The 24,331-nt window shown below is 40.4% G+C and overlaps 1 protein-coding gene across 1 annotated transcript in view; it reads right to left on the bottom strand.

Moving 5' to 3' along the window:
• Positions 1-24,331, bottom strand: part of LOC138764599 (zinc finger protein 850-like) — a 139,233-nt gene that overhangs the window by 70,264 nt on the left and 44,638 nt on the right. Inside the window, 2 exon segments of the mRNA XM_069940720.1 lie at positions 8,239-8,445; positions 8,448-9,317. Of these exon segments, the coding sequence (XP_069796821.1) occupies positions 8,239-8,445; positions 8,448-9,317 (1,077 nt within the window).

The raw sequence follows: 24,331 nt of genomic DNA, 5'->3' as shown, positions 1-24,331 counted from the left end.
TCAGGTCTTTACGCCCAACCTCCACAGCACCCAAGATTTCTCCAAAGTCGACCTGGTGCCGGGCTATCATCAGATCCCAGTCCATCCTGAGGACATTGGTAAGACGGCGATCATCACCCCCTTTAGCTTTTTTGAATTCCTACGCATGCCCTTTGGGCTCAAGAACGTGGCCCAGACTTTTCAGCGCCTCATGGAAGCAGTGGGTAGGGACTTTGTGTTTATTTACCTTGACGATATCCTTATTACCCACCTCCGCACCGTTTGCCCGCCTGGCAGAATTCAGCCTCACAGTCAACGTGGCCAAGTGCCAGTTCGGCAAGCAGACACTGCAGTTCCTAGGGCACACCATCTCGGCAGCAGGGGCTGCCCCAGCACCAGAAAAGGTCGCGGCTGTCCGGCAGTTCCCCAAACCCACCACCCTGAAGGGCCTGAAGGAATTTGTAGGAATGATAAACTTTTATAATCGGTTCATCCCAGGCGCCGCCCGCATCAATGCAGACGCTGTTCGCTTTGATCGTAGCTTAGGATAAGGTCCTCCTGGTTGGAGGAGGCAGAGAGTGCTTTTACGGCAACGAAAAACGCCCTGGCCAACACCAACCTATTGGTTCACCAGCACCTGGAGGCACACACTGCACTCTCGATGGAGGCCTCAGTCACAGCTGTAGGGGGTGTACTCGAACAGTGGTTTAATGGACAGTGGCACCCGCTGGCCTTTTTTAACAAACAGCTTCGTCCGCCGGAGCTCAAGTATAGCGCTTTCGACCGGGAGCTCCTGGCTGTGTATTTCTTAGCTGTAGCTCTCACTAAGGATCAAATAACCTTATATTTACAAACGCATGAAGGCTCAGTACAGAGTAAATTCATTTTATGGGATGCTTTAAAGGTTTAATTGAGGGGTCAAATTATTATTTATACAGCAAGGATTAAAAAGCAATATTTATTAGGAAGTTCAAATTTGGGAAAGGAAATTGAAAGTTTGGAGAAAAAAATGTACAGAGATAAGATACAATTATCTAAATTGAAATGACATTATAATAATTTACAAACATAAATATGAAAAAAATGATTTTGCGATCTAAACGTTATTATGCGTTGGTTGAAAGAGCTCATAAGCTTTTAACGTCGCACCTTAAAATTGAGCAAGTATCGAGAACAATTAATTCTGTTAGGAAAAATGGTGAGATAACCTATAAATGAGAGGATATAAATGGGGATTCTTTTAAATTTTATAAAAATTTATGTACATCAAAAGGTGATCTAGAAATGAATCAAATTGACGCTTTCTTATCTAGATTGGATTTGCCATTATTGAATGAGTTGGATGTGAAAGATTTAGATGCTTCATTCACTGATTTAGAGTTGAAAGAAGCCTTGCAATCGATGCCAAATGGAATGTCTCCTGGAGAGGATGGATTTACAATAGAGTTTTATAAAGAATTTAATGATTTGTTATTTCCGTTATATAAGGATGTATTGAAACAAGCAACAGAAACTGGTGTATTTCCAGAATCTTTTTCAAGAGCATTGATTGCTAAAAAAGATAATCCTTTAAAAGTGGCTTCATATAGACCGATATCATTACTAAATGGCAACTACAAAATTGTGGCTAAAATATTAGCTAATAGATTAGCAAATTATTTGCAAAAATTGGTACTATTGATCAAGTAGGTTTTGTTAGAGGTAGATATTCAGCAGGTAATATAGTTAAAAATTAATTTCATTATTTGATGCTGCAAAACAGCAACTTAATCAATCAATGGTAGTATCCCTGGATGATGAAAAAGCATTTGACCAAGTTGAGTGGAACTTTTTGTTTCAAGTATTAGAAAATTTTAATTTTGGTCATTATTTAGAGGTTGGGTTAAAGCTTTGTTTGCTGGACCTACAGCAAGAGTAATGATGAATGGTCAGATTTTAAATTCCTTTAATTGATCTCATTCCACAACAGGGTTGCCCTCTCTCTCCTGCTTTGTTTGCTTTGGTAATAGAACCTTTGGCTCAAGCTGTTTGGCAAGATTTTAATATTAAAGGAATTACAGTAAGAGAAAGTGAATATAAGATTAGTTTGAAGATGATGTTTTGATATATTTAACAAATCCAAAAAATTCATTGAGGTCATTACAAGATTTGTTGAATCACTATGGTAAGTTATCAGGATATAAAGTTAATTGGGAAAGGAGAAATTACTAAATTTAGATGGTCTAAAAAGATTAAATATTTAGGAGTAGTTATTAACAAAGAATATCAAGATTGATATAATTTAAATTATATACCGTTATTGAATAAGATTAAAATTGATTTAAATAAGTGGAAAGATTTACCATTGATTTTAATTGGAAGAGTTAATTGTATAAAGATGAATATATATCCTCGAATACAATATCTTTTTCAGTCAATACTGTGTGTAGTACCAAAATTTTTAAAATTTTTGTGAAAAGGTAAATTGTCAAGAGTTTCTATTCAAAAATTAACTTGGCGCTTGGCTTTAGGTGGTTTACAGTTTACTTTATTTTCAGAAGTATTATGAGGCAGCACAATTGAAGTTTATTAATAGGTTATTTGATATTGAACAACCCCCTAGATGGGCAAAAATAGAGATAGATCAGATTTCTGAAATTAATATTACTTATTTTATTTATAAATAGAACCCCTTTATTATTACAAATACTTAAGTTACCTGTTTTATGACATATAATGAATAATAGGTAGAATCTAAATGTACTTACAGGTTCTAAAGGAAGAATATCTATTAAATCACCATTATTTGCGGAAACTGCCAAAATGTTTGGCCTGGAAGTCAGCCTGAAGAAAACTGAGGTCCTCCATCAGCCAGCTCCCCACCATGACTAGCAGCCCCCACCCACATCTCCACCGGGCACACAGAACACAAAACGGTCAACCAGTTTACCTACCTCGGCTGCATCATTTCATCTGATGCAAGGATCGACAAAGAGATAGACAACAGACTCGCCAAGGCAAATAGCGCCTTTGGAAGACTACACAAAAGAGTCTGGAAAAACAACCACGTGAAGAAACACACAAAGATCAGCATGTACAGAGCCGTTGTCATACCCACGCTCCTGTTCGGCTCCGAATCATGGGTCCTATACCGGCATCACCTACGGCTCCTAGAATGCTTCCATCAGCGCTGTCTCCGCTCCATCCTCAACATTCATTGGAATGACTTCATCACCAACATCGAAGTACTCGAGCTGGCAGGGTCCGCAAGCATCGAATCCACGCTGCTGAAGACCCAACTGCGCTGGGTGGGTCATGTCTCCAGAATGGAGGACCATCGCCTTCCCAAGATCGTGTTATATGGTGGGCTCTCCACTAGCCACCGAGACAGAGGTACACCAGAGGTACAAGGACTGCTTAAAGAAATCTCTTGGTGCCTGCCACATTGAACACCACCAGTGGACTGATATCGCCTCCAACCGTCCATCTTGGCGGCTCATAGTTCGGCGGGCTGCAACCTCCTTTGAAGAAGACCACAGAGCCCACCTCACTGACAAAAGAGGAAAAACCCAACCCCAACCAACCAATTTTCCCTTGCAACCGTGCCTGCCTGTCCCGCATCGGACTTGTCAGTCATCAACGAGCCTGCAGCAGACGTGGACATACCCCTCCATAAATCTTCGTCCGCGAAGCCAAGCCAAAGAAGAAGAAAGATATCAAAATAAATTAATTCCTTTTTCTTTACATAACCCTCATTTAAAAGACTAGGAGATGAAAGGAATAGTTAATATATTGGACTATTTTGAGGCGGGGAGATTTTGTTCATCTGAAAGGTTACAGGAGAGTTAGGGTATTTGGTCGAATTGTTTGTTCGCTTATTATCAGCTTCGTAATTCTTTAAAGAAGAATTATGGGCAGGACTTAATTCCACCAGGTCAAATGAAATTTGAGTTATTAATTGTGGATAAAGTTGAAAAAGGTTTTATTTCAGATATGCACAGTTTGTTACAGGAGAAAATGGTGAAAGTAGATATGAATAAGGTTAAAGAGAAATGGGAAGAAGATTCAGATATTGATTTGACATGGGAAGAATGGTCAAAAATGTGTGTGGACAGTGTTACAAAGTTAATTAACGGGAGGTATAGTATGGTTAATTATAATTCTTTGAATCAATTATATTTAACCTAAGAAATTGAAGAGATATGGATTTAGTTTAACAGATTTGTGTTTTAGATGTGGAGAGCAAAAAGGTACTTTTATACATTCAGTTTGGTTATGTAAGAAAGTTAAATATTTTTGGGAGGAAGTTATAAAGTTTTTGAGAGATTTGTACAAGATTAATTTGCAATTGGATCCACCGATGTGTTTATTAGCTTATATTAATGTGCATTGATTAAACCGTATTCAGCTTTTTTAAGATTAGGGTTAACAGTAGCGAGAAAATATACAGCTGTTGCATGGAAAAATTATGTACAATTGATTTTTGCGAAGATGGCATAATGAACTGCAGTCATGCTTGCAGTTAGAAAAAATAACATATAATTTAAGAAATAATTATTTTTTTTTGTTGATATGTGGGGTTTGTATATAAAGTATCTGTCTATAGAACTTAAGTAAATGTTGAAGAGTTGGCACACCAGAGAATATGTAATACCTTTTTTAAGGCTCCGAGTGGGGAAGGTGGGTTGGGTTTTTTTTGTTTAGGGGGGAAGGAGTTGTGGTTGATATTTTTTTTCTTGTTTTTTTTTTGGTACTTTTTTAATTTGTTTATTACATTGTATTTTGCAAATTATTAAATAAAATTTTCCAAAAAAAGTTCATTGTAAATACTGCACAGGGCTGCATCGAAATATTACAGAAGCCTTCTTGGCTTTAGACGCAGAAGATTACAAATAATTACAACAGATCCAGAATATCGAATTCTCACCCAGTTAGGAAACTATTAAAATCAGTGAGATCGGCCCTCCGGGTGGGATGGAGAACCGGGGAGGGGGGGGGGGGGTGGGTGGCGGCCACCATCCAGGGACGGTCGCGGACCCTTCACTTCGCCGCCATCGACCTGGCCCGGCATGCACTGCGGGGAAACCGCACATGCGTGATGCAAGGGCGCCAAGCGCAGGGGCGAATGCTGACGCGCGGTGCAGCATGGGAGTCGGGAGGTCGCCATTGAAGCCGGATCGCAGACTCTGTCTGATGGGCGAAAAGCAGAGAATTTTAAAAAGTGAAGTTAGAACCTGAAATTAAAACAGAACTTCCTAGAAAAAAAGCATGGTTCCCTGAGGGTTAATGTCATGTCAGCAGAATGAGGAATATTTACGTTGCAATAAAGGAACGTGCTGGGGAAACTCCGCAGTTCAGGCAATATCCATAGGAAATAAAAGGCAACCAATGTTTCAACCCTGGGCCTGAGGAAGGGGCAAGATCACAGGGAAGAAGTAATACGTGGATACAGGTGGAATGAGAGGGTAGAGGGCTGATAAAAGATAGGGGAAGGAAGGGAAGTTGGTGCGGAGCTGAGGAAAGGAGACATGGGGATAGGAAAAGTCAGAGACCGGAGGAAGGAATGAATGGAAATTGGAAAACTCCAATTTGCCATCTGCTTGCAGAACGGTGAGACAGAATAGGTGTTCCTCCAATTAATCCCACTATCCCACTCTCTCCCCGTATCGTTGAAATACCAACACATTTGACTTTAGTTTCTTTTTGTTAAAAATCTCAAATTGAATTCATTAGTTGTGATCCTTTACTCTAGTAAGAGATTGCTTAAATGGGATGTGAGTGGGAAGGGAATGTTAAGAATCACTTCTCTCGACCCAATTGTTACTGAAATATTTCGCTTGGGAAAAATTGTCATTGGCCCATTTCTTTTGGAGTTCTGAAACCGTGCACATAACCAGTCAATGAGGTACGATTAAAACAGTGGTTTTCAAACTTTTTCTTACCGCCCACAGACCACCTTAATCAATCCCTACTAATCACAGAGCACCGATGGCATAGGGAATACTTAAAGTGGGATGTGGGTGGAGAAAAGGTTGAGAACCACTGCTCTAAGTTCTCTGATCACCTCGGGTGCATCACACGTCTCATAGGCTTTCTATAAATTCTCTCCTGCGATCCATTCCCAACCTGGTTTTCCTGATCGACTTGTATGTTAAAATCCCTCATGACTGCCATAACATTGTCCTTCTGACATACACGTCAGGTCACTCATCTAAGCGCTACTGGTTCTATGTAACCCAGTGCTACCCGTCGGATGGTTGGCAACTAAACCAGATCCCTCATCAGGCAAGACACCCTGCAGGATGAAAAACAAGACCTGCCAAAGGTTGGAGGCACACTCTCGTAGGGTCAATGCCCATCGAGCAAACATATGCTATGAAATGTGGAAAGGACAACCATAATGCATCAGGGCTTGGTCTATCGATTCACTGAAACACAACCTTCCCCCCAACCATCTTGGACCTCACCATGTTGCTGTATCTGGGAGGGGATGTCGAGAGGGTGGGTTAAATGGGATGGGATTCACGACTTGACTTGCCATACAAACATGTGCAACCCCATCTCACCTAAATCCATTCACGCACACATTGCTCTTTTCAGAAAAGTGGGATATCCTCATATCAAACCCCATACACTGACTGAAAGGACCCATCATCATCCTATGGGACGGATTGTTCAGAAGAAGGGCCCTTCTGACACACCTTTTCTATTTGTTGTTGTAGTTTGTTGTCCATATCTCGGCTACAGTTTAGAGGTCTGGATGTAACTGCCAACAGGGTCTTTTTACACTTGTCATTTCTTAACCCAACCCACAATAATTCTACATCTTCTGATCCCATGTCACCACTTCCTAATAATTTAATGCTGTTCCTTACCAAAAGATCCACGGCTCCCCCTCTGTCCTTTCGATACATTGTGTATCCCTGGACATTCAGCTCCCAATGATATCGATCCTTTAGCCACGGCTCTGTAATTCCTGCTTATGTGTGGCTGTACTACACTTTATTTCTTATCCTGTATGCATTTAAATATAAACTTTTAGCCCTTATTTGTAACTTTTGACTGTGTCCCTGTTACATTGCCACTCATCCCACTGGCTACAATATTTCATCTTCTTCTGCACATTGACCCACACCCCACTGTGATCCTAGTTTAAACCCCCTGCCCCACCCACAACAGCATTAGCAAACCTCCCTGCCAGGATATTGGTTCCCCTCCAGTTCAGATACAACCCGTCCCCACTTGTGCAGGTCACCCCTTCCCCAAAACAGGTTCCAAAGATCTAACAGTGTGAAATCCAGCCCCCTGCACCATCTCTTCACCTAATCATATGTCAGCACTGTCTTTCTGCACTGCCCTCCTGCAGTTCATGCACCACGAGTAATCCACCAATGGCCACCTTGGAGGTTCTACTCTTTTACCTCTTCCAGAACTCCCTGAAGTTGTTTTGCAGGACCTCTAACTCACTCTGCCCCATGTCATTTGTACCCATATGTACCACGACCTCTGGCTACATCACAAGAATATTCAGCACCTGCTCAAAGACCTGCTGGACACGAGCGCCCGGGAGTGTGTGTGTATGCATGAATATTTGTGTGTACTCAACCTGCGTGACCAACGTTTGGGCCCGAGTCCTTAGTCAAGGTTCGAGGTGAACTGGTGGGAGAGGAGAAGAGAAAAAAAGCTGAGATGTGATGGGGGAGAGTGTCGCTCTCTGGCAGAAGGAAGGAAACGGGGATGGGAAAAGAGAGAGAGAGAGAGAAAGAGAGAGAGGGGGGGGGGGTTGATTTATTTGTTATTATAGTACCAGCTGCTTCACGACTTGACTTGCCATACAAACATAAGCTTTTTTTTTGCTCCGTATTGACACTAAACTTTTCAAAGTTCAGTTTGCCTGAAACGGTCTGGGATTTCGAGGGAACTTTCAACTCAATGAAACCAAACTGCAAAAAGAGGTGGAGCCCGGCGGCAAAGATGGATTTCGATGAAGCCAACTCAGCAGACAAGGAAAAGAGAAATACAAGAATATTCCAACAGTTCATTGTAAATACTGCACAGGGCTGCATTGAAATATTACAGAAGCCTTCTTGGCTTTAGATGTAGAGAATTACAAATAATTACAACAAATCCAGAATATCAAATTCTCACCCAGTTAGGAGGCTATAAAAATCAGTGAGATCAGCTGCAGAAGCTGAATTCCCGCTGCCATTAGTTGTTTCAGCAACTGAAACATTTCCTGATTTCATAAACAAATTACTTAACGCTGATGTCTCAGAAGACTGGATGAGTGAGTGAAGTCCTTCCCACAGTCAGAGCAGGTGAACGGCCTCTCCCCAGTGTGGATCCGCTGGTGCATCAGCAGATCACTGGATTGATGGAAGCGTTTGGTGCAGTGGGAGCAGGTGAAGGGCTTTTCCCCGGTGTGGATCCACTGGTGTCTCAACAAAGTCGACGACTCAGTGAACCCCTTACCGCATTCTAAGCAGGGAAGGGCCTCTCCCCATAGTGGATCCGCTGGTGTCTCTGCAAGGTGGACAACTTGATGAACCCCTTCCTGCACTGTTGACAGGTGAAGGGCCGCTCCCCAGAGTGGATCCACTGGTGGGTCAGCAGGTGTGTTGACTGACTGAATCTCTCCCCGCACTGAGGGCAGACGAACGGCCTCTCGCCGGTGTGGACCCGCAGGTGCCTCTGTAAGCTGGAAGACCGAATGAACGCCTTCCCACACACCGAGCAGGTGAAGGGTCTCTCCCCGGTGTGGATCCTCTGGTGGGTCAGTAGGTTGGACGAGCGAATGAAGCCCTTCCCGCACTCGGGGCAGGTGAACGGTTTCTCCAAGCTGTGGACCCGCTGGTGGGTCAGCAGGTGTGTTGACTGAGTGAATCGCTCCCCACACTGAGGGCAAACAAATGGCCTCTCGCCGGTGTGGACCCGCAGGTGCCTCTGCAAGTTGGAAGACCGAATGAATCCCTTCTCACACACTGAGCAGGTGAAAGGTCTCTCCCCGGTGTGGATCCTCTGGTGGGTCAGGAGGCAGGACGAGCGAATGAAGCCCTTTCCACAGTCGGGGCAGGTGAAGGGTCTCTCCCCAGTGTGAACCCGCTGGTGCCTCAGCAGGGTCGCCGACTCGGTGAAGCCCTTGCCGCACTCCGGGCAGGTGAAGGGTCTCTCGCCCGAGTGCATCCGCTGGTGCCTCAGCAGGTTGGAGGAGTCGATGAAGCCTTTGCCGCAGTGGGAGCAGGTGAAAGGCCTCTCCCCGGTGTGGATCCGCCGGTGGATCAGCAGGGCACTGGATCTTTGGAAGCCCTTGAAGCAGTGGGAGCAGGTGAAGGGCCTCTCCCCGGTGTGGACCCGCTGGTGTCTCATCAGGTCACCGGATCGTTTGAAGCCTTTGCCGCAGTCGGAGCAGTGAAACGGGTCCATGATGGACGGGGGCGGTGGGGCCACCGGGACGGGGGCAACTCCTTCCCCGGACACCCTCAAGGCCCCCCGTTCCCCGCCCGGACAACGTTCCGGCAGCTGAGGCGGCTCCTCAAATCCACGCCCGAGCCCAGGCCCAGGCCCTCCGGTAGGACTCGAGATCCGGGGAAGGGGGTGGGTGGGTGACGGTCGCGGACCCTTCACCTCACCGGCATCGTTCGCCCGTATACGGAATCGCCATCGATCTGGCCCAGCATGCGCTGCGGGGAAACCGCACATGCGCGGTGCAAGGGCGCCAAGCGCTGGGGCGAATGCTGACGCGCGGTGCAGCATGGGAGTCGGGAGGTCGCCATTGAAGCCGGATCGCAGACTCTGTCTGATGGGCGAAAAGCAGAGAATTTTAAAAAGTGAAGTTAGAACCTGAAATTAAAACAGAAGTTCCTGGAAAAAAAACATGGTTCCCTGAAGGTTAACCCTCAGCAGAATGAGGAATATTTACGATGCAATAAAGGTACGTGATGGGCACGTTCACAGGCAAGGTCACAGGCAAGAGGTAATACGTGAATACAGGTGGAGGGAGAAGAGAGAGGGTAGAAATAGGAACATAGGAAGTAGGAACAGGAGTAGGCCAAAAATGGCCCATCGAGCCTGCTCTGCCATTCAATAAGATCATGGCTGATACCTGCCTTCTCCCCATATCCCCTAATTCCTCGATCATGTAAAAATTTATCTAACCGAATTTTAAATATGTTTAATGAGGCAGCCTCAACCACTTCCCTGGGGGCTGAGAAAAGATAGGAGAAGGTGAGGAAAGGAGACAGGGAGATAGGAAAAGGCAGAGATCAGGGGAGGGGGTGAATTGAAATTGGAGAACTCCAATTTGGCATCTACTTGCAGAGCGGTGAAACAGAATAGAAGGTGTTTCATCAATTAATCCCACTTTTCCCTGCTCTCTCCCCAGAGCCCTGATTCAGTCCCTACACTGATCCCACTGGCCCACTCTCTCCCCACAGCCCTGTCTTAGGCCCCACACTGATCTCACTGCCCTGCTCTTTTCCCACAGCCCCAATTAATCCCACTGCCCCGCTCTCACGCCACAGTCTTGTATAAGTCTGCACACACATTCCACATCCCCGCTCTCTGCCCACGGCCCTGTGTCGGTCCCCACACCGATCCCAATGCTCGTACTTTCCCCACAGCACAGTGTCGGTCCTCACACTGATCCCTACTTACAAATAAAAAGTTTACAGGTACACTACTGTGTCCCATATGCCTTTGCTAAGTATATAATATGGTGTTTGCACAACATTGCAGAAACACCCAATTTCACAGAACATTCCTGGACGGGGCCCTTTGTCAGCTGTACGGTGCTCCAGCGATAAGTCGTTGTGGGGGGGGGGTGGGAGGGAGCTCCTAAACTCTTCCTTCTTATCCGGCATACTGGATTCAATCCACAATCCTCCATCTTCCCACCAAACTATTACATTTTTAATGTCCCTCCGACCGAATTGGACGTTTGTTGGGAAGGTGGAAACTCTGGTCCACAATCACCAGTTTCCCCACGCAGTAAGCGTGAAGTGATGAACTGAGACCAGGATACCCTTTACTGAAGCTTCAAAGCTCGGGTCCCCTTACCCTCGGGGCCCCCAGGCTTCAGCCTACGCAACCTCATGGTCAATCCGCCAGGGGCTAATGTAGTGAACAAACAGCCCATTTTGCGGTGCCCATTTGTGTTCAACAAGGCAAAATAGTTTGGAAGCCAAGTTGTTGTGACTGTAGTCAAAGACATGAGCAGTGGAGTTTTAATATATAAAAAAAATTGTCAAGGTCCAGATATAGTTTGAAAAGTTTTTCATTAAATTGTGTAATCATAATTTTTGGCAGAATTACCACCAGTCGGTAAGGCAGAAAAAAATTGTTCACAGCGTATACATGTGAACAAATAAAGAACTGTAAATAGATAACGAATGTAAACCAACTGTGGAATAGAGAGAATAAAAAAAATCAATAAAGTGTACGTCAGAGTCCTTAAATGAGTCCCTGATTGAGGCCAACATGTTTGGCCTGGAAGTCAGCCTGAAGAAAACTGAGGTCCTCCATCAGCCAGCTCCCCACCATGACTACCAGCCCCCCCCCACATCTCCATCGGGCACACAAAACTCAAAACGGTCAACCAGTTTACCTATCTCGGCTGCACCATTTCATCAGATGCAAGGATCGACAACGAGATAGACAACAGACTCGCCAAGGCAAATAGCGCCTTTGGAAGACTACACAAAAGAGTCTGGAAAAACAACCAACTGAAAAACCTCACAAAGATAAGCGTATACAGAGCTGTTGTCATACCCACACTCCTGTTCGGCTCCGAATCATGGGTCCTCTACCGGCATCACCTACGGCTCCTAGAACGCTTACACCAGCATTGTCTCCGCTCCATCCTCAACATTCATTGGAGCGACTTCATCCCTAACATCGAAGTACTCGAGATGGCAGAGGTCGACAGCATCGAGTCCACGCTGCTGAAGATCCAGCTGCGCTGGGTGGGTCACGTCTCCAGAATGGAGGACCATCGCCTTCCCAAGATCGTGTTATATGGCGAGCTCTCCACTGGCCACCGTAACAGAGGTGCACCAAAGAAAAGGTACAAGGACTGCCTAAAGAAATCTCTTGGTGCCTGCCACATTGACCACCGCCAGTGGGCTGATATCGCCTCAAACCGTGCATCTTGGCGCCTCACAGTTTGGCGGGCAGCAACCTCCTTTGAAGAAGACCGCAGAGCCCACCTCACTGACAAAAGGCAAAGGAGGAAAAACCCAACACCCAACCCCAACCAACCAATTTTCCCCTGCAACCGCTGCAACCATGTCTGCCTGTCCTGCATCGGACTTGTCAGCCACAAACGAGCCTGCAGCTGACGTGGACATTTACCCCCTCCATAAATCTTCGTCCGCGAAGCCAAGCCAAAGAATGAGGTTGTTGTGGAGGGGTAGCAGCTGTTCCTGAACCTGATGGTGAGAGTCTTGTGGCACCTGCACCTCTTTCCTGATGGCAGCAGTGAGAACAGAGCGTGTGCTGGGTGGCGTGGGTCCTTAATGATTGCTGCTGCTCTCCGATGGCAGGGTTCCTTGTAGATGTGTTCAATAGTGGGGAGGGGTTTTACCTGTGATGTTCTGGGCTGTGTCCGCTACCTTTTGGAGGACTTTACGCTCAGGGGCATTGATTTTCCCCAAACCAGACCGTGAGTTCACACTTGGAGAAGATGCTCCATTTGCAAGAAGGGACACCCTCTCCTTACCGAATCACAAGGAGCACAGGGAAGGTTTTTAACTTAACTCCATGGATTACCCTGAAGGTTGCAAAATTATGAGAGGTGTTCCCCCCCCCCCCCCCCCACAAGTTCATTCAGAAATGCCCACCGTATCTGGACAATCACACAGGCCGTAACAGGTTTCAGATCAGCACACAGGACGTTTTGGCTCCTTACAGCTGGGATGTTGTGAAAATGACTCAAAGACGGAGACTGAGATTTGCTCCAAGAGTTTATGAACATGATATCCTTGAGAGTGTTTAGCAGCTCACACCATCACCAGAACTCGAAATGTACAACCGCAAGCACTACTTTTTATACAGAAACAAAGAAGTTTTACAGAAATTATGATTACGGTACGTAATGTAATCAGAAACTTTTCAAATACATGTGGATCTTGACAAGTTTTTAAAATTAAAACTTTAGTTCTGTCTAATTGTAAGAAAAACTTCATTGTTCGTTGTTATGAGCCCAGAGGACCCTAAAACCCAGCAGCAATAGATATGCACCATGAAAAATAGTTACTTCAACTAAAGTTGCTTTCAATTATCTTTGAACATGAAAATAGAATTGAACTTTAACTTATCCCTATTGACTTACTTAACCCCCCCCCCCTCTAATTCCAAGCTCAAGAATGTGTAATATGTATATGTTTAGAAAACTTTGGTTCATAGTCCAATTTCACTGGTTGCAGGCAATTCTTCAACTGTGCTCAGAAGTTGGCATTAATAAAGCACCAGTCTTTGGTGCTTAACAGGAAAATGGTTACCACTCAGGAGGGTTCTTGTTGGTTTACCAGAGAGAGAATTTTTCTCATTCCAGGACATCCACATGTGATCCCTTTTTAATCAGCCACTCCAGTGTCTTGCTGGTGAAACTTGTCCCCTTTCAGGGTTCTCCAGATGATAACCTCTTTCTTTCAGGTTACGACAGAGTTCCTTTCTGTTTATCCTATTCCAAGGGAAACACCGGACAGCCAATCCTCTCCTTTGACCGGGTCGTCTTCCAAAGTTTGCCAGCTTGTCCCTCTGGAACTGAAGTCCATGTCTCTCCTCTCTGTCACTCCCTCCCACTCTGAGAACAAAGCTTTTTTTCTCCCTGCCTGCAAAGATCACATGCTCTTCCAGACAGCAAACTGTTTTTCAGACAAAGCTGCTGCTCATCAGACAAAGCTGCTGCCTTTTGCAAATATCAGTCCATCATGAGTCTGTGACCACTCTGCAAAACACCTGCAAAAGTTCGGTGTTTTAAAGTGTTTGTGTGTGACCTACTTTAACAAACCTTTCCCAATTTATCTCCCAAACACCTCTATATAATCTGTCACATCATGTTCTTGACTACAGTCATGGCTACAACTTGGCTTCCAAACTATCTGTCTTGTTGAACACAAACAGGCACTGTACCAAAATGGGCTGTTTGTTCACTATGTTAGTGACAAAGCAATTTAAAATTTCTACAGTTTTAGACAAACAGACCCTTTCGGCCCATAAGCCCAATTTACACCCAATTGACCTACAGCCCTGCTACATTTTGAACAGTGGGAGGAAACCAGAGCCCTCCTCCCGCCCAGAGGAAACCCATGCATACACGGGGAGCACGTACGAACTCCCTACAGGCAGCACAGGATTCACACCCCAGTCCCGATTGCCAGTGTTGCGCCACCTTAATTTCAGACAGGAAGAAATTCTCTGCGTGAAATTTCATCCCCACGGTTTCCTCGTCAGTGGATCGAGCACAGGCAGGAGAGACAGCAGATGTGCCAAGAAACAGGACCATGATCAAGCTTCACTTGCAGAGGCTGAGACAAAAATGGCGCGAGGAGATGTTCTGGGGTCTTGGCCCTGTTGTACTTTGGGAAGACTAACCAAGGTAGGATGTACACAGTAAATGGTCAGGCCCTGAGGCATGCGGTAGAACAGATGGATCTGGGAATACAGATATGTAATTCCCAAAAACTGGCATCACAGGAGGATAGGGTTGTAAAGAGAGGATATTGGCCTTCGTAAATCAAAGCATTGATGTATCTGGCGAAGTTGGCCAAATTTGGAGTACTTTGTACAGTTTTGGTCACCTAGCAAAAGGAAAGATATCAAGAGTGAGGAGTCACGTGATGGAGTAGTGGCCAGTCGGGAAAACCAGCCCTCTCCAGGAAAACAGAAAAAAAGTTAGAAAATGACAAAGTACAACAAAAATAAAATAAAATAGAAGATAAAAGAAGGAGGATGGCATCCAAGAAGGAGAAATTAAAAACAACTGGAATAAAAGAAAAATCACTGAAGAAGAAAGAAGAAGGCCTTACCTTATTGAAGAAACAGGACGCTGTGGTGGTGAGGAGTGCCCGATCCCAGAGGTCAGTCCCTGCCCTGCGGCGTCGCAACTCACCTGCCGATGAACTTCAAAAATGGCTCTTGGAGCCAAACAAAAATGCACAAGTCGTGCATGCGCAGTGCACAACCAACGGAAACAAGGGAAAAAGAGGACACCGGTGGGAGGGGGGCCAAGCAGAGGAGCTCAGCTGGAAGATGAGAAAGGCAGCAGAGAAGGGAGTGACGTGGGAGAGAGACGGAGAGACAACCAGCAAGAAGAGCAATAGCAGGAGGCACAACAGAGGAGTAACCCAAGAGGGGTGGACCAGCAAGAAGAGGCCCAGCAAGAAGAGGCCCAGCAAGAAGAGGCCCAGCAAGAAGAGGCCCGACAAAGAGATGCAACCAGATCCACAGGAAAACAGAAGAGACACAGACACAAAGAAGAGAAGAAGAAGACACAAACACAGGTACAGACACAGAAGAAGAAGAAGACCAAGATCTTAACAGAAAAATAGGTAAAGCTGATGGACAAAGAGAAATAGAAGGTAAAACAGATGAACAGAATATAAAGTTTTTTTTGAAGAACAAATGAGGTCATTAAAAGAATGGTAGTCATTAGAATTTAATGCAATTAAAAGGAAAAAATATGGAATTCATTGATTTTTTTGAAAAAAACAAATTAATTTTTTTTAAAGAAAATTCTAATTCTGTTCAAAGTAAGTTTGTATTATGGGATGCTATGAAAGCCTATTGAGAGGACAAATAATGAGTTATACTTCTAAAATAAAAAAGAATCGATGAAATCAGAGTCTTGAATCAGAGAAACAGATTGATGAGTTAGAAAAGGAATTTCAGAAAGATGCTACAGAAGATCAGAAAATAGAATTATCTAGGTTGAAATTGGAATATAATACTTTGCAATCTTATTAATTTGAATGTGTGATTAATAGGACTAAACAACGGTATTACGAATGGGGAAAGAAAGCACATAAGGTATTGGTGTGGCAATTAAAGAAAGAACAGATTTCGAGGACTATTAATGCTGTTAGATGGAATTCTCATGAGATTAATGATGAATTTTATTCATTTTATAAAAAGTTATATACATCTGAAGGAAAACAAGACATTGGATCAATTGATCTTTTTTTTAATCACAGTTGAATTTACCGATATTAGAGGATGCAGATATACAGGAGGTAGAAGAACCATTTTCTGATTCAGAGATTAAACTAGCTATGCTGGAAATGCCGAACGGTAAATCGCAAGGTGATGATGAATTTTCGATTGAATTTTATAACATTTTTTATGATGATTAATCTACTGTGTTTGGGGATGTAGTACGTCAAGTTGGAGAACATTATGATTTACTTGAGTCTTGTTCTAGTGCTTTAATTACAGTAATTCCTAAAAAAGATAGAGATCCTTTGAAAGTATCTTCATATAAACCAATTTGGTTGTTAAATGTAGATTATAAAATAATAGCTAAAATATTAGCGAATAGGTTGGCTAAATTTTTACCCATGTTGATTCATATTGATCAAACAGGTTCTATAAAGAATATATATGTGTCAGATAACATTTTGCGCGTGATTAGTTTGATTAATAGATTTCGACAATCCTCAGATCACCCGATAATGATATCCTTAGATGCAGAAAAAGCATTTGATAGAGTTGAATGGAATTTTTTGTTTAAAGTTTTGGAGAAATTTAAGTTTGGTCCTTGTTTTATTGGTTGGATTAGGGCTCTATATAGTTAACCGGTAGCTAGAGTATTGATGAATGGTTTGATTTCTGAATCCTTTAAGTTAACTCGATCAACTAGTCAAGGTTGTCCTTTATCACCAGCTTTGTTTGCGTTAGTGATTGAACCACAGCCGATAAGACAAAATACACAGATACAAGGTATGAAAGTTTTAGCTGAGGAGTATAAAATTAATTTATTTGATGATGATGTATTGGTGTATTTAATAAGCCCAGCTCAGTCACTTTTGCACTTGAAGGAGTGTTTAATACAATATGAATGTCTTTCTGGATATAAAATTAATTGGGAAAAAAGTGAAATATTACCGGTAAGTGAAGGAGATTATTCAGTTTATAAGAATATTATTAATTTGAAGTGGACTGATTGAATTAAATATCTGGGTATAATTTTGAATGTTAATTATCAATCTTTATATAAATTAAATTATGCTCCGTTAATGAAAAAAATTAAAACTGATTTGATTAAATGGAAAGATTTACCTATTAATTTAATGGGTAGGATAAATACAATTAAGATGAATATCTTTTTGCGTATATAATATTTGTTTCAATCTATTCTGTATTCACTTGATGAAATTTTTTTTGAGATTTGAATAAAATGGTTAGGGAGTTTTTATGGAGGGGTACATTTTTGAGAGTAGCTTTGAATAAATTAACTTGGAAATATGAGTTAGGGGGACTATGTTTACCACATTTTCAAAATTATTATGAAGCAGCCCAACTTAAATTTATTAGTTCATTGATGGATTTGGTATGGCCTCCTAGTTGGCTAAAATTGAGATGGCAAGTATTTCTGAATTTGAATTACATCAATTCGTTAAATGTTTTAGTATAGGCACATAATATTGTTGTAACAAATTTATATTCCATCTAAACGAAGTTATGGATAAAGAAGAATAAAATTACAGGCTCTAGGGGTAAATTATCGGCTTTGACTCTGTTGTATAATAATCAACTTATTTCTTTTTCAATACATAATCAAAGTTTATTGCATTGGAGATTTAAAGGTGTGAAAAGTTTGGGAGATTGTTTTAAAGAGGGTAAGTTTTTATCTTTTAAGCAGATGAAGGAAGGTTTTGATATTGATAAGAACTCTTTATTTCTTTATTATCACATTCGATCTTTGGTAAAATGTATGTTTGGTAGAGATATGATTTTACCTAAAATGACTAAATTTGAGACTTTTCTTATGAAGGTACCAGAGAAGGGTTATATTTCATCTATGTATCAAATATTACAGGATGGTATGGATAAAAAGGGTTGGGATAGATCTAAAATTAAATGGGAAGCGGATATTGGTTTTATTTTTTCTGAAGATGATTGGTTAGATATCTGTTATGATAGTGTAACTTGATTGATAACTGCACGTTATGCAATGATTAATTACAATTTTTTACATCAATTATATTTGAGACCTGAAAAATTAAAAAAATGTGGTTTTCATGAATCAGATTTGTGTTTTCGATGTGGTGATACGATTAGAACTTTTTTTCATGCTGTTTGGTTATGTATACATATACAATCTTTTTGGAAGAAAATTTAATCTTTTTTAGAATATCTATATAAGATCAAAATAGTTTTAGATCCAACAGTATTTTTATTGGGTAGTTTGCAACCTCTGAAAGGTTTGTGATTAGATAAGTTTCAGCTTGCATTTGAATATTTAGCTTTAGCTGTAGCAAAAAAATGTATTGCTAGTACGTGGAAAGATACAAATATGATTGATATTAATAGATGGAATAATGAGATGAAATATTGTTTAATAATGGAAAAAAATTAGGTATGTTTCACATGAAAATTATAATTTAAAAATTAATAAGTGGTTGTTATACTCAGAATATTACATTTCAATTTATATTGATTAAATTTTAATATGTATATATAACTTTTTCTTTAATATTTTTTCTTTTTTCTTTCTTTATGGCTCTCCTTAGGAGAGTTGGCTGAAGGGGGGGGGGCGGTTCTTTCCTTTTTTTTTCTATATATAAAAAAACCATTCATGTTTATGTTTAATTGCTGCATATGTCATATATTATTTGTTTTTTGAACGAATAAATAAAGTTTAAAAAAAAAAGAAAATTAAGATGTTGGAAAATTATAGTAGACGAAACAACATAAAAATAGTGGGCCTGAAGGAGGGTGAAGAAGGCACAGACATGAAAGAATTTATAAAAGGATGAATCCCAAAGGTCCTAGGAATGACAGAAATGCAGGAAGAAATGGAAATAGAAAGGGCTCACAGAGCATTAGCTCCAAATCCACAGGCACATCAAAAACCAAGATCCATCTTAGTAAAATTTTTGAGATATACGACAAGAGAAAACATACTGGAGCGGGCAAGGAATAAAGTTAGAGAAGACAATAAACCATTGGAATACAAGGGTCAAAATTTTTTTAAAATCCAGACATAAGTTTTGAACTCTTAAAGAGGAGGAAAGAGTTTAATACAGCGAAAACGATTTTATGGAAAAAAAGGTTTCAAATTCATGTTAAGACATCCAGCTGTGTTTAAAATATTTATACCCGGGGAGCAAAACAGACTGTTCTCGGATCCAGAGAAAGCGCAAGAATTCATAGGACGTTCGCAGGACAGATGAAGAGGTGTAATAAGAATGAAGAATGGCGATAAAGTATATATAAAGATGTAAAAACAATGTATATGTAAATAACTAAAGAGGGAAAAGAGAAGGGAAGGAAGGAAGTAAGGGGAGAAAAAAGAGAGAGCTTTGTTATATGTGTTAAAAAAAATGTTTTCTGGGGAGGGCTGGGGGAGAAAGGGAAGAACCATCACTGCAAAATCAGTTGATACTGTGAGCAAGATCGCAATCCAAATGAAAAGGGGAGTTGTGGTTGCCCGGCAAGGGATAAGGGGCAACTCAGAGAGCGAGGGAACTTTTGGGGTTAAGGTATTCTTCTTTCACTTTGCTTCACGGACGAAGATTTATGGAGGGGTATGTCCACGTCTGCTGCAGGCTCGTTGGTGACTGACAAGTCCGATGCGGGACAGGCAGGCATGGTTGCAGCGGTTGCAAGGGAAAATTGGTTGGTTGGGGTTGGGTGTTGGGTTTTTCCTCCTTTGTCTTTTGTCAGTGAGGTGGGCTCTGCGGTCTTCTTCAAAGGAGATTGCTGCCCACCAAACTGTGAGCTGCCAAGATGCACGGTTGGAGGTGATATCACCCCACTGGCGGTGGTCAATGTGGCAGGCACCAAGAGATTTCTTTAAGCAGTCCTTGTACCTCTTCTTTGGTGCACCTCTGTCTCGGTGGCCAGTGGAGTGCTTGCCATAGAACACGATCTTGGGAAGGCGATGGTCCTCCATTCTGGAGACGTATTAGTGGGTATTAGTGGGTGTGGGAACCGCGGGGGTACTTTATGTTTTAAATGTGTTGTCGTACATTAAGTTTAATAAGAGAAAACTAAGAGATGAAAATGGCGAAGAGGTGGAAAAGAAATATAAGATGGCCATGTTGAACTATATGACTATAAACATTAATGGAATACATAACCAAATTAAAAGGAAGAGACTACCAAATTTATTTGAAATCAGATACTAAATGAAATTAACAAGAAATAGCATACCAAAAAAAACAAGAGATATTTCTTTGGGATAACATAAGAAGTAAGGAATTGGGCCTTAATTGGATAAAGCTAAAAAAAAATCATTGTGATGGGCTTTGCCGGGAGCAAAGAAATGTATAGTGTCAGCTTGGAAAATGGAAGAGAGCATGAGTGTGGAGCAATGGTACATGGAAATGAATAAATGTATTCCATTGGAAAAAAAACATATAATTTAAAAAATAAAGTCACAATGTTTGAACAAATTTGGGAACCATACATGGAACATATCAGAGAGAGCATTTCCCTTAACAGGGAAAAGTTAAAATGAAAATGATAAGAAGACAAAATAACTAGATTCAGTGTGTAATAAATAAATGACACATTTTTCTTGTTTATTTTTCTTGTGTGAGTGTGGTTTTATTGTATTTAATATATTGAATACCAAAGGGTTTTTTTTTGGGGGGGGGATTGGTAGAGGGGAGGGAGGAAAAGGGGGAACAAAAGGGAGAAAAGGTCACTGTAAAAATTTAATGAGAAACATTTGTACATGTTTTGGTTGACATGATTCACAGTGTGAAAAATTTAAAAAAATACTGAAAGAGTGCAGATAAGTTTATCATGTTTGTGGAGCTCGAGGAGCTGAGTTAACAGGGAAAAGTTAAACAGATTTGGGCTTAATTCCCCAGATGGTCGGATTAACTTCGTAGCAGAAGTAGCACGTGCTACGGGCCCCCATATTTTCTTTTTTTTAAATTTTTTATTTTTGACACCATAAACCACCTCCTCCCATCCCACCCTCCCTACTTCCCCCCAATTCATTTAAAGTACAGAATCTAAGATACATTAAACCAGTCAAACAATGTTGTCATTCAATAAAAATAAACAAGAAATTCCACTGAGTCAATTCTTTTCATTTCCTTCTCCTTTCGTTATTTTAGGTGGTAGATGTCCCCGGTAGGTTTTCTCTATTGTGTTTCATGTATGGCTCCCATATTTGTTCAAATATTTCAATATCATTTCTTAAATTATATGTTATTTTTTCTAATGGAATACATTTATTCATTTTTATATACCATTGTTGTATTCTCAAATTATCTTCTAATTTCCAGGTTGACATAATACATTTTTTTGCTACGGCTAGAGCTATCATAACAAATCTTTTTTGTGCACCATCCAAATCAAGTCCAAATTCTTTGTTTTTTATGTTACTTAGGAGGAAGATCTCTGGGTTTTTTGTTATATTGTTTTCTGTAATTTTATTTAATATCTGGTTTAGATCTTCCCAAAATTTTTTCATTTTCTCACATGTCCAGATTGCATGAATTGTTGTTCCCATTTCTTTTTTACAACGAAAACATCTGTCAGATACTGTTGGGTCCTATTTATTTAACTTTTGATGTTTAATGTATAGCCTTGTATCCAGTTATATTGTATCATATGTAACCTCGTGTTTATTGTATTTCTCATAGTTCCACAGCAAAACTTCTCCCATGTTTCCTTCTTTATCTTTATGTTTAAATCTTGTTCTTATTTTTGTTTAGTTTTACCATTTGTTTCCTCATTCTCATTTTCTTGCAGTTTAATATACATATTTGTTATACATTTTTTGATTATCATTGTATCTGTAATCACATATTCAAAATTATTTCCCTCTGGTAACCTCAGACTGCTTCCCAATTTGTCCTTCAAGTAGGATCTCAGTTGGTAGTATGCCAACACTGTATCTTGAGTTATATTATATTTATCCTTCATTTCTTCAAACGATAGTAATTTATTTCCTGAAAAACAATTTTCTATTCTTTTGATCCCTTTTTTCTCTCATTCTTTAAAGGAAAGGTTATCTATTGTAAAAGGGATTAACTGATTTTGCGTCAGTATTAGTTTTGGTAATTGGTAATTTGTTTTATTCCTTTCTACATGAATCTTCCAAATATTGAGCAGATGATGTAATACTGGAGAACTCCTACGTTGTACCAATTTTTCATCCCATTTATATAATATATGTTCAGGTATCTTCTCCCCTATTTTATCTAGTTCTAATGTACTCCAATCTGGCTTTTCCCTTGTTTGATAAAAATCTGATAGGTATCTTAATTGTGAGGCTCTATAATAATTTTTAAAGTTTGGCAGTTGTAAGCCTCCTTGTTTATACCATTCTGTTAATTTATCTAGTGCTATCCTCGGTTTCCCCCCTTTCCATAAAAATTTCCTTATTATTTTCTTTAACTCCTTGAAGAATTTCTCTGTCAAGTGTATTGGCAATGCCTGAAATAGGTATTGTATCCTTGGGAAAATGTTCATTTTAATACAGTTTATCCTTCCTATTAGTGTTAGTGGTAAATCTTTCCAATGCTCTAAATCGTTCTGTAATTTTTTTCATTAGTGGATAATAATTGAGTTTATATAGATGGCTGAGGATTTTATTTATTTGTATACCTAGGTATCTTATTGCTTGCATTTGCCATCTGAATGGTGATTCCTTCTTAAATTTTGAGAAATCCGCATTATTCATTGGCATTGCTTCACTTTTATTTGCGTTAATCTTGTAACCCGACACTTCTCCATATTCCTTCAATTTCTTATGTCATTCTTTTATTGACAATTCTGGTTCTATTAAGTATACTATAACATCATCTGCAAATAAACTGATTTTATATTCCTTGTCTTTTATTTTTATCCCTTTTATTTTATTTTCTGTTCTTATCAATTCTGCTAGTGGTTCTATAGCTAACGCGAACAATAAGGGTGATAGTAGGCATCCCTGCCTTGTTGATCTGCTTAAATTAAATTGCTTTGATATATATTCATTTACTGTCACTTTCTCCAATGGCCCCTTATATAATGCTTTAATCCAATTAATATACTTCTCTGGTAAACTGAATTTTTGCAATACTTTGAATAAATAATTCCATTCTACTCTGTCAAAGGCCTTCTCTGCGTCTAAAGCAACTGCTACTGTTGGCACTTTACTCCCTTCTACTGCATGAATTAAGTTAATAAATTTACAAATATTGTCTGTTGTTCGTCTTTTTTTAATAAATCCAGTTTGGTCTATATTTACCATTTTAGGTACATAATCGGCTAATCTGTTTACTAAAAGTTTAGCTATTATCTTATAATCTGTGTTAAGTAATGATATTGGTCTATATGATGCTGGTGCGAGTGGATCTTTCCCTTGCTTTGGTATTACTGTAATTATTGCTGTTTTACATGAATCTGGTAAGCTTTGTGTTTTGTCAGTCTGGTTGATTACTTCCAGGAGGGGAGGAATTAATAAATCTTTAAATGTTTTATAGAATTCTATTGGGAATCCATCCTCTCCTGGTGTTTTATTATTTGGTAGTTTTTTTATTATCTCTTGTATTTCTACTATTTCAAATGGTTCTGTTAATTTATTTTGTTCCTCTATTTGTAATTTTGGTAGTTCAATTTTAGTTAAAAATTCATCTATTTTGTCTTCTTTCCCTTCGTTTTCAGTTTGGTATTATTGTTCATAGAATTCTCTGAAGTTTTCATTAATCTCCGTTGGATTATATGTGATTTGTTTGTCTTTTTTGCTTGATGCCAATACCATTCTCTAAGTTTGTTCTGTCTTATGGTGCCATGCTAGAATTTTGTGCGTTTTTTCCCCTAGTTCATAATATTTCTGTTTTGTCTTCATTATATTCTTCTCCATCTTATATGTTTGTAGTGTTTCATATTTTATTTTTTTATCTGCCAATTCTCTTCTTTTAGTTGTGTCTTCCTTCATTGCTAATTCTTTTTCTATATTTACTATTTCCCTTTCCAACTGCTCTGTTTCCTGATTGTAGTCCTTCTTCATCTTGGTTACATAATTTATTATTTGCCCTCTGATGAACGTTTCATTGCGTCCCATAGTATAAACTTATCTTTCACTGATTCCGTATTTATTTCAAAGTACATTTTAACTTGTCTTTCAATTAATTCTCTAAAATCCTGCTTTTTAAGTAGCATGGAGTTTAATCTTCATCTATACATTCTTGGAGGGATGTCCTCTAAC

Source organism: Narcine bancroftii, chromosome 5 (genome assembly GCF_036971445.1).
Source record: "Narcine bancroftii isolate sNarBan1 chromosome 5, sNarBan1.hap1, whole genome shotgun sequence".
NCBI lineage: Eukaryota > Metazoa > Chordata > Chondrichthyes > Torpediniformes > Narcinidae > Narcine > Narcine bancroftii.
Note: the sequence above shows the minus strand (reverse complement) of the source record. Positions and strands in the feature narration are given on the sequence as shown.